Source organism: Bufo bufo, chromosome 1, assembly GCF_905171765.1.
Source record: "Bufo bufo chromosome 1, aBufBuf1.1, whole genome shotgun sequence".
NCBI classification, from domain to species: domain Eukaryota; kingdom Metazoa; phylum Chordata; class Amphibia; order Anura; family Bufonidae; genus Bufo; species Bufo bufo.
In genome coordinates, this window is record NC_053389.1 from 138,411,630 (window position 1) to 138,426,029 (window position 14,400).

General features: G+C 44.2%; 1 protein-coding gene across 4 annotated transcripts in view; it reads left to right on the top strand.

The window, feature by feature from the left end:
- PER3 (period circadian regulator 3) overlaps positions 1–14,400 on the top strand; it is a 58,618-nt gene that overhangs the window by 15,656 nt on the left and 28,562 nt on the right. For all 4 annotated transcript variants that reach the window (XM_040429917.1, XM_040429936.1, XM_040429929.1 and 1 more), the window contains exons 5-11: positions 19–220; positions 1,094–1,142; positions 10,987–11,129; positions 11,526–11,604; positions 11,774–11,880; positions 13,025–13,181; positions 14,046–14,151. In XM_040429917.1, coding sequence (XP_040285851.1) covers positions 19–220; positions 1,094–1,142; positions 10,987–11,129; positions 11,526–11,604; positions 11,774–11,880; positions 13,025–13,181; positions 14,046–14,151 — 843 coding nt within the window. The remainder of the gene's footprint in view (positions 1–18; positions 221–1,093; positions 1,143–10,986; positions 11,130–11,525; positions 11,605–11,773; positions 11,881–13,024; positions 13,182–14,045; positions 14,152–14,400) is intronic.

Below are 14,400 nucleotides of genomic sequence, written 5' to 3' on the forward strand. Positions count from 1 at the left end.
TTGCTCTCCCTCTTCTAGGACACATTTGTAATTGTGTTTTCACTGACCTCTGGGAAGATGGTGTACATCTCTGAGCAGGCCGCCTTCATCCTCAACTGTAAAAAGAAGCTGCTGGACTCGTCACGGTTTGTGGAGCTTCTGGCCCCTCAGGACGTCAGCGTCTTCTACAAGCACACAACACAATCACATCTTCTGCCATGGAATATCGGAGCAGAGACAGGTACGAGCCTCAAAACCCAGCCAATTACGCATACCTTGACCTACTCATTAAAAGGGCTTTAGGCACATGAATACGTATACTGATGATAGGAAGGCTCATTTTGGTAATATGAATAGATGCAGGCCAAGCAACTGCGGCCCCCCCCCCCCCCCCTTCCCCCAGAGGCCTTCCGCAACTTCCACTAGGGGGAGCTCATTGCAAAATTTCGGCTTAGCTCACCCTTCAGTGATTTGATCACTGATTGCCATCTGTAGTTGTGAGCCAAAACCAGGAGTGAAGATCACACAGAGAAGGTATAATGGAAGGATCTGCACTTGTTCTATGTTTACAGCTGCTAGTTTTGGCTCACAATCACTTATGGAAATCGCTGACCAAATTACTGAATTACTGAGTGAACTACTAGGCCTTAGACCGCATTCACACGGTCAGTATTTTACTTTAGTGTTTGTAAGCCAAAACCAGACATGAGACCTAGAGAGAGAAAAAGGAGCAAGGAAATATTTGCTCTTCTTTCATGGTTTTGGCTTGCAGATGCTGATGCAGAATACTAACCAGAGTACTGTGAAACTGGCCTTATACAGATTCAGTTAAAATGAAATATTAGCTGTGTACATTCATATGTAGTCAGCTCCTTTTAGTGGTGGACGCATGCCGCTAGAATTATATAATATATCCAGTCTAAAAATTCTGAGCTCCCTTGTACATATCGGCTCAGTCAGCGTTCTTGTAACAGTGAAGCTCCTTCAGTGCAGGCTGTCTGCAGACACTGAACCAGCAGCGGATGTCGGGAGATTTCAGTTCTGGAGCATTTTTAATTTTTTTTGTAATCCATGTACATTTATATACTAACCTGGGTATGTTGTTACGTTGCAGCTTCCCTTTATGAATACACTCAAGTGAAGTCCTTTTTCTGTAGGATAAGGTAAGATCGCTTCTAGAGAATCTAAATCTAATGTAGCAGTTTCCTTTACTTTTTGTATGATGTAAGAATTGACTTTTTTTTTTCTGTGTCGATTTGCAAATCTCAGTTTAGGACCCATTCTTGTTTGTATTTGTGGATGAGAATAGTCCTTTCAGTTGATGGAAGTGGGAAATGTATGGAATGTACACTGAAGCTATTTGTATTTTGCAGATCCATTTTTCGCAGACCAAAATACGGACACCACCGTGTGCATGAGACCTTAAAGGGGTTGTGCACATTTCTCAAAACCTCCTCTCCTAGGCAGACCTGTGAAGGTCAGCATACTTACCTGCTTCCCGATGCTGGCTCCCGGCTCCTGCACTCACCATCTCCACCCAGGTCCCTGGATGTAAGCTTCCAGTTCGCCGCTGCTGCGGCCAATTGCTGGTCGCAGCAATGATCTGCTCCCCTTGCATCATGTCTAATGATCACGTGACACAAGGGGAGCAGGTCAGCTCTGCGGACAGCGATTGGCTGCAGCAGCGTCAAACCAGAGGTTTACCTTCAGGGACCCAAGTGGAACAGTGAAGGCCAGAGACAGAAGGAGCTGCAAGCCAGCATCAGGAAATAGATAAGTATGCTTCCCTCCGAAGGTCTGCCCAGGATGGGGGGAGGTTTTCCAACCTTATCCCACCCCCCAAAAATGTGCACAACCCCTTTAAAGAGGTTTCCCAGACTACTGATATTGATGACCTATTGTCAGGATAGGTCATTAATATCCAGTTGGTGGGGGTCTGGCATTCTCAGTCAGCTGTTCCCTGCAGCTTCAGCTCCGGCACTTAGAACAGAACAGGAAACACAACTCCTTTCAAACGGTAGTGGCTTTTCTGGGTTCCTGCAGCTCTGCTCCCATTGAAATCAATGGGAGCTGAGCTGCAATAACCTGGCACGGCTGCTGCACCTAGAACTGAGCTGTACCTTTCGGCTCCATTCAGGGTGCTAGTTCTGGTGCTGGAGGCTGCAGGGAACAGCTGATATGGGGGTGCCGTGTATTGGACCCCCCACGATCGGATATTGAAGATCTATCCTGCAGATAGGTCATCAATGTCAAAAGCATGGAAAACCCATTTAAACAGATTTCATGTCTACTGTGATTTCATTATTCGGTGTGATATGAAATGCAGCGCTTGACTTCAGGCAGGAACCTGTGTTATCCGAGAACCTGTAAGGCGAACCAGCATTCACTGCTGGGGGATTATTCCAAAGCAATAAATGCCCCCTTCTCTCCAAAAAGGTGGTCCGGATACGTATCGGTACATTTACTTGTAATGTTACAAAAATAGTACACAGAAATGTACCCTAGATGGGTAGCAATGAGCCGAGCCGTCATGGCAGCTCAGGAGTTTACAGGGCAGAATGTCCCAGACCATAGAAAGAACACAGCTTTGTCTTAAAAGGGCTCTATAGATTTTATGTAATGTTTGGCTATTTAATGTTTTCTTCCACTTCAGTTGTATGATTTATGCATGCTGTCAGTGAATGGAAACTGATAACCCTTCCTTGAATAGCTCAAACGCCGCAGTTGCACGGATCTGGATGCAGACAAGGACGTTTGCTTTCACTCATTGAAAGCGGAGATCTCGATAATGGCAAGGAATTATAAATCAAGTGTATTAGGCATTTGTAGGGCAGTGAGAATTGGCCTAGCTGAAAGGCAACAAGCAGGATTAGGTCATACGCTCCAGGTGGCAGGATGCGGTGCCTGTCTTCATACCTTGTGCCGCAGTCCCTCTGTTGTTATGTCTTTCCCCCCCCACCGTATTACAGACAGGGTATTTCTGTTTCCATGACAACCTGAATGCTGTATTCTGCTGTTTTCTTTACCACATGTGGGGAGCGGAGATGATCACTTCTCTGTTCATAGGAAAGGTCACTGAGCTCTCTGATAATTAAAGGAGTAGAAACTTGAAATCTTCGCCTGGATAGGGTATAGCATGGATTTTCATTAACCTAATGCAGATATGTCTTATAGGCATCCTTTAGGGGCAAGGCTGCATGACAGTGTCCAAGTCTCTACTCATGGGACTGGAAAGGGTTAATGGAAAACACACATGCACACGACAGTGGAGGAAAAAAAGGCCATTAAAAATGACACACTGTCAGTTTTTCATGTCCATTTTTCAACCGTTTCTACATCTGTTTTCTGCCCGTCTGTCCGTTTTTAATGGCCGTTAAAAATGGATGAATTTAATTGGCTTTTTTTCTACAGTTCCAACCCCTGCAGTATAGGCCCACAGCAGTAAATATGTCCCCCATAGTGGCCTTCAGGTGTAATGTTTGTTTTTAGCAGAAAAACAAAAAATTACTCTCCTCATCACGTGCACGCGCAGAGGCTCCTCTCTGGATTCTGAAGGACCTGCGCTCAAGCATGATGATTACGGTAGGCTTGAGCAAATCGACCTTCGGATCATAGATCTGAAGTCAATTCATTCAAAACCTTAGTTTTTAATGCTGTTTCTGTACAGCATTAAAATGTATTGGCTCCATGTAGGCAAAGTTTGTATAGGACGGAGTTGTGCGAGACTTTGAATTACTACTGTATTCATTTCTGCGTATTTAAAAACTGTTTAAAATAGAAATCCGAAGTGGGCTTTGGTACCAAGGTACCAGCCAGTACCAAAGCCCACTTCGGATTCTTATTTTAAAATGTTTTTAAATATGCAAATATGAACACATTAGTAATTCACCGAAGTCTCACGTGACTATGGGTGATACAAACTTTGTCTACACAGAGCCAATACATTTTAATGCTGTGCAGAAGCAACATTAAAAACCAAGGTTTTGAACAAATCCACTTCGGATCTATGATTCGCACAAGCCTAATGACATCACTCGATCGTGCGGGGAGTGCATGGTGACCTCATCATGCTTGAGAGGAGTGACGGCCCCTGCACATGCAAGTAGAGGAGGTGAGTGACTTTTTTTGTTTTTAACCCTTAGAAGGCTTATTGCACTAGTGTACCAGTTTTTAACGGCTGTTAGATGGGTGCACTCCTGTCTAGGCAGCCATTAAAAATGGTCCCAGTGATGGTCCCAGTCTGGCCGAGAAAACAGCCATAAATATGTCCTATTTTTGGAAGGCTGCTATTCACTGGCCATTAAAAAAATAAAATAAAATGCAAGCCTGTGAATAACCTCATAGACTGCAATGGTTCTGAAAACGGCCATGTGACAGCAGCCACATGGAAGTTGTGCATGTAGCCTAGAAATTCTGTGTGTAACAGGTGCCTAGCGCTCCCTTGGTGCCCGTCATTATTGCTCTGCCAGCTGGAAGTGTGGCCATACATGGTGAAGGGGTAGGGCCCAGGTGAGATTTCTACCATCCCCAACTGATCTTTATGCACTTTTGAATATTTGGATGGTCTTGCTTTCTTCAGACACTTTGACCGATCCCTACAAGGGATAATGGTGCTCATAAACACTCGTTTTAAGTCCTATTTTTTTCGTTTTAAGTCCTATTTTTTTTATCAATTTGATAAGAATTTAGCTAAGTGTTTATAAGCTGTCAGGAGTTCAGAGATGAGGGTTACACAATGAGCCAGCTTCCATATGGATTCAGCATAAATCAGAAAGTGAAGACTGCAGAACAAAACTGTTTAAAAAATTTTTTTTATAAATCTTATTTTTATTTTTTTGCCCAAAATTAGCAAAATGCAATGATAAATTCTCCACTGAGCAGAGAAAAAATATTTAATTTTTTCTTACATCCAGTTTATTCCTGTGATGATATATTGCTCTGCGCCTCTTTGTCTCTCTTGTCCTGTAGAACGGAGCCCTTAACAAATCCCAGGAACCTGCTAATGAGTCATCGCTATGGCAGCATCCATCGTTGCGAGTGGTGGTCTTGTTCTGGATTATTTATTTATTCCCGGCTTAATCCAGGCATGACATTAATTAAGTGGCGCTTACGGTGTTACATGCTGGGCAGAGCATTAAATTATTGTTTAAGGCCAGATCTTCTGTAGTGTAGACTGCCAGTGTTAATGAGTGTGAGTACTAGATATTCCAGTTATATAATCTTCCTTTTTTTTTTCTGTGGTTGGCTTTAGAAGTCTCTATTTGTTATTATTTGTTTCTGGATGAAACCAATTTTCACAGTGCAATTTCTGCTTTTCCATCCATAATTCCAAGAGCCATAACTTTTTTACTTTTCGCACTGACCACTAGGCCTGATAATATGTTGCAGCTTCCTCTTCTGAGTGGGTAACTTTTCAGTAGTCATCACCTTATCACAGGCAGGATTACAGTGATTACAGTGATTACAGATATCACCTCACCTCTCCATTCACAGCTTATCTACCCCCCAGCCCCCTAATTCTGCACAGATCACTGAGCAAGCCCAGTAGTCAGAGGTCCCCTTCTGTCCATTTTGTCTATGATCCATGGGGCTGCTCTCAAAGAATAGACAGTCTTGACACATTTTAGGCCTAGTGGCCAATAAAAAAAAAACCTGCAGGATTGATCCACCCCCAGAGGCCCTATATTCGGTATAATACAACATGTTAGAGTGTTCCTTTAGTCCTAGTACAATTATTGCCTGATATAAAGATTGTGTGCGCATGCGCTGCTGTAGAGTCTGTGTGCGTGCCCTCACATAACCGCTGCTACGTACACCTTCTAACAATTAAGTTAGAACGGCCTACATGGTGGGCAATTTGTGGAAACAATCATCCTGCATCTGTCAAATGATGCGCCCCTCTCGTAGTCTTTCAGCTGGGCAAAATGTCTTCAAGTACACTGTAGAGGCATGTTTAACATTCAACAATCTCTCACCAAGAGGTACACTACCCAAAAGAAGCCTCTGAGAGTCTTTTTTTAGGGCAGTGGGGGAAGCACAATTTTGTCCACGGCAAAGGCAGAAACCGCTGTACTTTTCTGCGGTTTCGGCCATGGGTTTTCATGCAGAACCACTCTAGGTTTAGCGCCACTGTTGCTTTTGTGAGGGGTCCGCACAGTGACTGCGCCAAGAATGGATCTGTACTTTCCTGACGCAGTCTTGAAAACTATGCAGCAAAAACCCATGGGCACATGAACTTCAGTGCGGCCTCCCATTGAATAATATTTCCTTATTTCTATGACTTATTACTCGTGGTTGTGTAGGGAGGAAGACCCAGCATTCACTGTGGCTGCACTGCTTGTATTGCGTCCCTGCGGCGTGTGTAATTACATAACAGTAATTGCTTTTAAACGCTTTACCTCGTGTTGAGAAGATTAGATCCACAGCTGGTTTATCTAGGAAGCGTCTAGTGGGAGTCACATGGTTCTACATCCGCATCACAATGCCGGTTGTGGAAATGGAGGTCTGTCCAGTTCATTTTCATTGCGTCCCAAATGTCAGCACATTGCTAGCTTGCAGAGGGGTGAAGGCTGAAAGCCTTGGCATAGCAGTGGGGTAGCTTAACACGCTGCGCTGCCTGATTTTTAACTCTTCCTTTGTCTTAAAGGCATATTAAACCTAGAAGTGAATGAGAAAAAAAAAACATAAAAAAATTAGACTTTTCAGTCTGCAGGGGCGGACTGGCCATGGACCCTACAGGGAAACTTCCCGGTAGCTCAATGCCCAGGGGGCCGTCTGAGCCCTCCACATGACCGTCAGCCAGGTAATGCCTCATTCACACGTCAGTGTTCGGTCAGTGATTTCCATCAGTGATTTTGAGCCAAAACCAGTTGCGGCTCTAAACTCAGATGTGCAGATCTTTCCCTTATAGAAACAGAAACATAGAATGTGTCGGCAGATAAGAACCATTTGGCCCATCCAGTCTGCCCAATATACTGAGTACTATGGATAGCCCCTGGCCCTATCTTATATGAAGGATGGCCTTATGCCTATCCCATGCATTCTTAAACTCCTCCACTGTGTTTGCAGCTACCACTTCTGCAGGAAGGCTATTCCATGCATCCACTACTCTCTCAGTAAAGTAATACTTCCTGATATTACTTTTAAACCTTTGCCCCTCTATTTTAAAACTATGTCCTCTTGTAGCAGTTTTTCTTCTTTTAAATATTCTCTCCTCTTTTACCTTGTTGATTCCCTTTATGTATTTAAAAGTTTCTATCATATCCCCTCTGTCTCGTCTTTCTTCCAAGCTATACATGTTAAGGTCCTGGTAAGTTTTATCCTGCAATCCATGTACCAGTTTAGTAGCTCTTCTCTGAACTCTCTGCACCCCTACTCCTTATACCTTATGTCTGTGGAGGCTCCAATCCTGGTTTTTGCTCATAATCCCTGATGGAAATCACTGACCAAAACACTGACGTGTGAATGAGGCTTAAGTAAGGATGTGATGCCCCCATCCGGAGGCAAAAGGAGTAGGAGGACAGAACATGGCCGTTGGCCACCACAGAGTGGTAGATTTTGGGCTGTTGGGTCAGTATTTTGTGATGCACTGTGTTATTTGGCTCTGCTGGGGTGGTATACTGTACCGCAATATGGTATTGCTGGTCCCGCCTACTTATATTGACCCTGCCTTCTGTCAATTTGGACCAGACTACAAAAAGGGGCCACTTTTAGTTTTTTTTTTCCAGGGAAACTTTAAGTTCCCAATCTGCCCCTGCTTGTCTGTTGGTGTGAACGAAGGAGGTGGGACCTAAAGTGGTTGGCCTCAGGATGTGTGATAAATGTATGATCCACAGTAGAACGGGGGGCCCTGAGTGACTGGAGCAGTAACGTGCATATGTGACCTCTGATCCATTTGTTTCTGTGGGACTGACGAGTACAGCGCTGAGCTGTCTCTGGGCGTCTCATAGACGTGAGTGGAGTGATGGTCATGTATGTGCATCCACACTGGATGACTACTTTCTTATGATCAGTAGGGGCGCAGTAGTTGAACCACCAGCAACGTGCATTTAAAAGGGATGTCCCATTAACACCACTTATCCCCTATTCACAGTGCCTAATTGGCAGTGGTCCAACCGCATGGGCACCCATGCAACCCACTTTAAATGGAGCAGTGCCACTCTATGGGACTGCCAAGGATAGCTGAGAGATGTACTACAGCCCCATCATCCAAGTGAAGCTTAGTCGATATAAAAAGTTCTAAAGCTTTCTCATATACTTTATATACCAATTTCTCGCCACTTTGAAAATGACTGCTTGCTGTCAGTGTATGGAAAGTATTGTTGTTTACTTGCAGCTGCTGAAAAGCTGTACAGACCCAACATGGCTGAGAATTTGACATTTATATCTCATCTAGACAAACGCCTGTGAGCTAACCAGCCGCACAAATCTCTTCCCTGTCCTCACTGTTTGCTGCATTGTATTGGCGCAGGTAAAATGCTGTCCAGCCTGTTTGGCTCACCCTGCTTAGGTCTGTAGTGGTTTTTGGCCTCTGGATGTAGACCAGAATGGCCCCATTCATTGACAGCGAGTAATCTTGAAAATAGTGCAAAAGTATATTAGAACGTTGCAGAACTTTTTCATTATGCAATCTTTAAAGGGGTTGTCCAAATTCAGATCATTCTTTCAATTCCCTCTCCTACCAAGCAGGACCTGCCAAGGAAAGCGTATTTTCCTGCCTCCCCCCGATATTTGATTCCGGGATTTGTGGGTCCACTGCTGCCTTCACTGCCCTCCAGTCCCCGCATCTAAGCTTCTGGCACAGATTGGGGTCCCATACCCGGCTGTATCCAATGACAGTGGTGACGTGTGTCAGAAGTGACACACGACCTGTGTCCTTGACAGATTTTTTCATATGTGGACAGAGGTGCAGTGGACCCATGGAGCTGAAATCGAGCATCAGGAAGCAGGTAAGTAGTATGCTTCTCTTCACTGCTGGGTGACTTGGGGTGGGGGGATTAAAAAAATATATATGTTTTTGAAGTTGGTCAACCCCTTTTCAGCAGTTACAGTTTTTAGTTTGAGCACCCGGTAATATTCTGCTGCCTGAAGCTACATGGCTCAGCATCTCCGTTCAGGGCCGGACATGTGATTTATCCCATCGATGTAGCAGGAACAGAATTAAAAAAAAAATTTCTCTCTTCTTGGAACGGTCTCCTTGAACGGCACTAATCAGCCCATTAGCGACCAGTGAGAATGGCAGCTCGTGCTAAGCTTGCGGCCACACTTGTTACAGGAATCAATAGCAACGACTACAAGTTGAACACGATTTCCCTGTCAGTCAGTCTGAAGCATTCAGCAGTGAAAAGAAATGACAATTAGGTGTGGTACATCCATATCGCCCTCTCCCCCTATGCTCGTCTTACATAATCACACTCCAGAATGTGGCAGAAACACGTGTCCTAAAAATGCCGCATCTGCAGCCTTTACAATGGAAGAGCCGACTTTCTACTGAAAAGACTTGAGACCTGTTGTTTTTAGCGCTGATTAAAAATAGATTGCCCGTTCCTGAAATAAACCATTTATTATCACCTCCACAATGTAATGTAATGCTACGGTCTGTTTCATAATGGCTCTCTTCCTCATTGCAATGTATCTTTTGCTGCCGGCTCATTACACAATGCTGAAACTGTGCCACGTAATGGTGCTTTCACGGATATGTTCCCTTTTGCAATGAAACTTGCTTTCTCCAGTGAATCTAAAATAAATAATTTAGCAATGTTGCATATGAAAAATCTCCAACCCTGGCGTGTCTACAGCTCCTCTGTTTGCCAGTTTGTACCCATGGTTACAGACTACAAACAGAAACTTGTGTAGTCTGATTCTGCGGTCATACACTAGCAAGTATTATCGGGCAGATGCAAGGGTGTAGCTTTATTTTTCAGGAAATATAAGCATACAGAGAATATGTGAGCTGCTTCGCATGGTAAGCAGTCGAGTCACTGATCCAATTGCTCCACTTTACAATTTGCATTTCAGTTCCTTATCTTCGAGATCTCAAAGTGTTGGAACCCAGGAGGTTAAAGGGGTTGTTTCACTTTAGAAAATGGCATTTATCATGTAGAGAAAGTTAATACAAGTCACTTGCTATTGTATGGTTATTGTCCATATTGCTTTCTTTGCTGGCTGGATTCATTTTTCCATCACATTATACTCTGCTTGTTTCCATGGTTACGACCACCCCGCAATCCAGCAGAGGTGGCCGTGCTTGCACACTATAGGAAAAAGCACCAGCCTATGTGAGCTCCCACAATCCCGGCCACCAGAGAGGCTGGCACTTTTTCCTATAATGTGCAAGCATGACCACCACTAATGGATTACAGGGTGGTCGTAACCATGGAAACAAGCAGTGTATAATGTGATGGAAAAATTAATACAGCCAGGAAAGGAAGCAATATGGACAATCGCAATACATTAATAAGTGGCTTATGTTAAAGGGGTTGTCTGGGTTCAGAGCTGAACCCGGACATACCCATAATGTCACCCAGGCAGCCCATGTCATGCTCCGATGCGCTCCCTTACCCTGCGCTGGATAGCGCAAGACAAGGTTTATAATAACACACTGCCGGGCAGAGGCTTCCACCCAGCAGTGTCTTCAGTGACGTCACCGGCTCTGATGGGCGGGCTTTAGTGCTGCCCTAGCCTTTTTACAGGCTAGGGCAGCGCTAAAGCCCGCCCATCAGTACCGGTAACGTCACCGGGCTCACTGCTGGGCGGACACCTCCACCTGGCAGCCCCATAGAGAGCCTGGTACGTCAACGGAACTCCAAAAAATGTGAGATTTAGCGCAGGGCAAAGGAGAGCATGAAGTCAGGGGTTCTGCCTGGGTGAAAATGGGGATATGTTCAGAGCTGAACCCGGACAACTTTCTCTACATAATAATTGCCACTTGCTGAAGTAACACAACACCTTTAATTTATTTATCTTGCATTGAGGTGATTGAGCATTGTAATTTTTCTTTAATTTCAGAGGTAGCAAAGACCGGGATCATGAACTCCGATACAATCCCTACCGGATGACGCCATACTGCGTCAGGGTCCGCACTTCTCCTGATGTAGAGCCAGAACCTTGTTGCCTTGCTTTAGTGGAAAAGATTCACTCAGGATATGAGGGTAAGTAGAAGGAAAGACCATGAATTTATGATAGTTGGGGACCCCATCTGTAAAACCCCCCAGTCATAAGCAGAGCGGACAGTGGTGCTCCTTCATAGCCGTGTATTCATGTTGCTGCGTCTGGTACAGTATCTCAGCCCTGCTGACTTTGTGTTGAGCTGCAGTACTAGACACAGCCACATGCGGGTACTACAATAAAGGGGCTATGGTACGCCATAGCACTAAACTGTCCCATCGTTCTGCTGGTCAGGGGTGCTCTGTGGGGTGGGACCCCCACCGATCACACATTGATGACCTTTTGTAAGGACGCAGTCCAGGAAAACCCCTTTGGCCGGATCATCTTGATCAATGATATCCTGTTCACTATATTAAAACTAGTACATATTTGTATTGCAGCTCCAAGAATTCCCCTTGAAAAACGGATATTTACCACGACACATACGCCTGGCTGTGTGTTCCTGGAAGTAGACGACCGGTGAGTTGTTTTTCTTTCTTTTTGTTCTCAAGTGTGAAGAAATCTCTTATAGAAGAGCGAACCAGAAGTCATCTAATCACCAGCTTTGCTGAAACCCTTATTGTCCTGGATCTGGGAGAGGCCTCTCTTATGCATTTCAATTCATTTCCTGATGACTTCTGTCTTTCAGAGCTGTACCGTTATTGGGCTACTTACCCCAGGACTTGGTTGGAACCTCAGTCTTAATGTATTTGCACCCAGAAGATCGTCCTTTAATGCTGGCCATGCATAGGAAAAGTGAGTTGGTTGAAGTTTGAAAAATAATGGAACGATTGCATTCTTGGCAGGGAGATTGTGCTGAATCTCCTGGTGCCCCATGATCGCATTGCCACTGTCTAAAGAAAAGGCAGAGTAGAGCTGAGTTTGTCATATTGAGAGATCTTGCCATAAGGTGGGTTTTCTTGCTGTTCTAAAACTCCCCCTCCCACCACCTCACATGCAGACATAACGTATTGTGATATCATGAGATAAAATGCACCCTAAGAGCTTTGTCTTAATGAAAGGGGTGTTATCACAGGGAAAGTAGTATGGCTTAAATGTGGTACCATGTGCCTAAGAATGCACAAAAATTTGCCACGTGTAAACTAAGCCAATAAATAGTTGGTTGAAGATTTCTCATCCAGCATCAGCCACTGTAATAAATCTGGAACAGTTTACACTGTCTTAGGCCTCATGCACATGGTTGTGTCTGTATTTCGGTCCGCAAACCATGGGTCTGCAAAATACAGATACCTTCCGTGTCCATGACACATTTTTCTCTCCTCATCAATAGTGTTGAGCGCGAATATTCGAATCGTGAGTTTCAATCGCGAATATCGCCACTTGGAGAGTTCGCAAATATTTAGAATATAGTGCTATATATTCGTATTCACGAATATTCGAATTTACTGTGAATTTATCCCGAATATCAGCACTTGGCAACATCCCTAGCACACAATAGGAAAGTTGCCTGTAGGAGTAGTGGATATCGCAAATCAAGAAAATAATGACTGGAGATCTCGAATTCGCGAATATATGACAAATTCGAATATTGCTCATCACTGCTCATCAATAGAAATGACTATTCTCGGCCACGATCCGCACCAGAATAGGCCTTGTTCTATAATTTGCAGAAAGACCAAATGGATCTGCATATGCGTGCTTATGGCCCCATAGAAAGGAATGAGTCTGTCTGCTTTCCACAAATGATGGCACACGGATGAAAAATACGATTGTGTGCATGACGACTTACTTTTAGACAGTATTCCTAAAGGACAAACTCAGCTCTGCTGCATCTGAGTGTAACTACAGTATGTATTAATTTGAATTGATTCTTGCCTGTTCTTCTGCACATTCTGATGTGTTTTCTTCCTCCTCTCTCTTCTCTTCTGCTTTCCTTTAGTCTTAAAGTATGCAGGGCAGCCTCCATTCGAGCATTCCCCAATTCGATTCTGCACTCAAAATGGTGACTACATCACACTGGACACCAGCTGGTCGAGTTTTGTCAATCCCTGGAGTCGAAAAGTGGCATTTATAATTGGTCGCCACAAAGTCAGAACGTAAGTGTCGTTGCTTCTCTTTTTGTAATTCATTTACGCTTCATTAATAGATTTCAGTTGAGTGAGGATGCTGCATTTTTTCTCATCTCCGCACTTAAAAGGCTGTAGCTTTTTCTGTATTTCTGTTGATTTAGACATAGGAGGGCCTTATTTTTTGCAGGTTGAGTTGTACTTTGCAGTGGCACCTCTAACCCAGGGATGCCCAACCTGCATCCCTCCAGCTGTTGCAAAACTACAACTCCCAGCATGCCCGGACAGCCTACAGCTATCAGCCTCCAGCAGGGCATGATGGGAGTTGTAGTTTTACAACAGCTGGAGGGCCGCAGGTTGAGCATCTCTGTTCTAACCACTTCAATAGGCATCATGTCATTAATACTTTCCTAAAGCAGCTAGACCAGGAATGGGGGATGTCCTGCTTAGACCATCCATTTTAAAGGGGGTTCCCAGGACTTTGATATTTATGGCCAATCATTAGGATAGGCCATCAGTATTAGATTGGTGGGGATCCAACTTCCTAATTGAAGGGGTTTCAGCATCCCACCCTCTGTTTACCAGGCACAGCTTTGTGCATTTGGTAGTGGCTGTGTCTGGTATTGCAGCTCTCTGCAGATACTGTACATCCCATTCAAGTGAAAGGGTCAGAGCTGTAAAACCAGGCACAACCACTACAGATATACAGTGTCGGGCCTAGTAAACAGAGAATTTGATGCGGTCATACTGATCGTAGGGGTGTTGGGAGATGGACCTCCACAATCTGATATCAATTGCCTCTCCGAAGGACATCCCATCAGTAGAGTCCCAGACAGCCCCTTTAAGGTCTTTGAATATGAAGTGATGAATGTCGAGTACATTATTATTTTTCAGGGGTCCTCTCAATGAAGATGTCTTTGCTGCCCGAAGCACAGAAATTAACAATGTCGACAAAGAGATTAAAGAATTACAAGGACAGATCTACAAAGTTCTTTTGCAGGTACAGCCACTTGTATTTAACTGTTTCACTTGTAGGCACAGCACTATTTCTTTACTTTGTTTCTGCATTTTCTGTGCAGATCAGCTTTTCCATGGTCTGCATTTGCATCCACTATTATAGGAACTCATATGTTTTATAACAATGTGTGAGATCCTGAGTCATTCAAAACTGCTGAATTGCAAAAATGTTGTGTTTCTCTCTTGCATCTCTCCATTTGTTCTTGGCCGTACATGGTTCGATAAAACACAG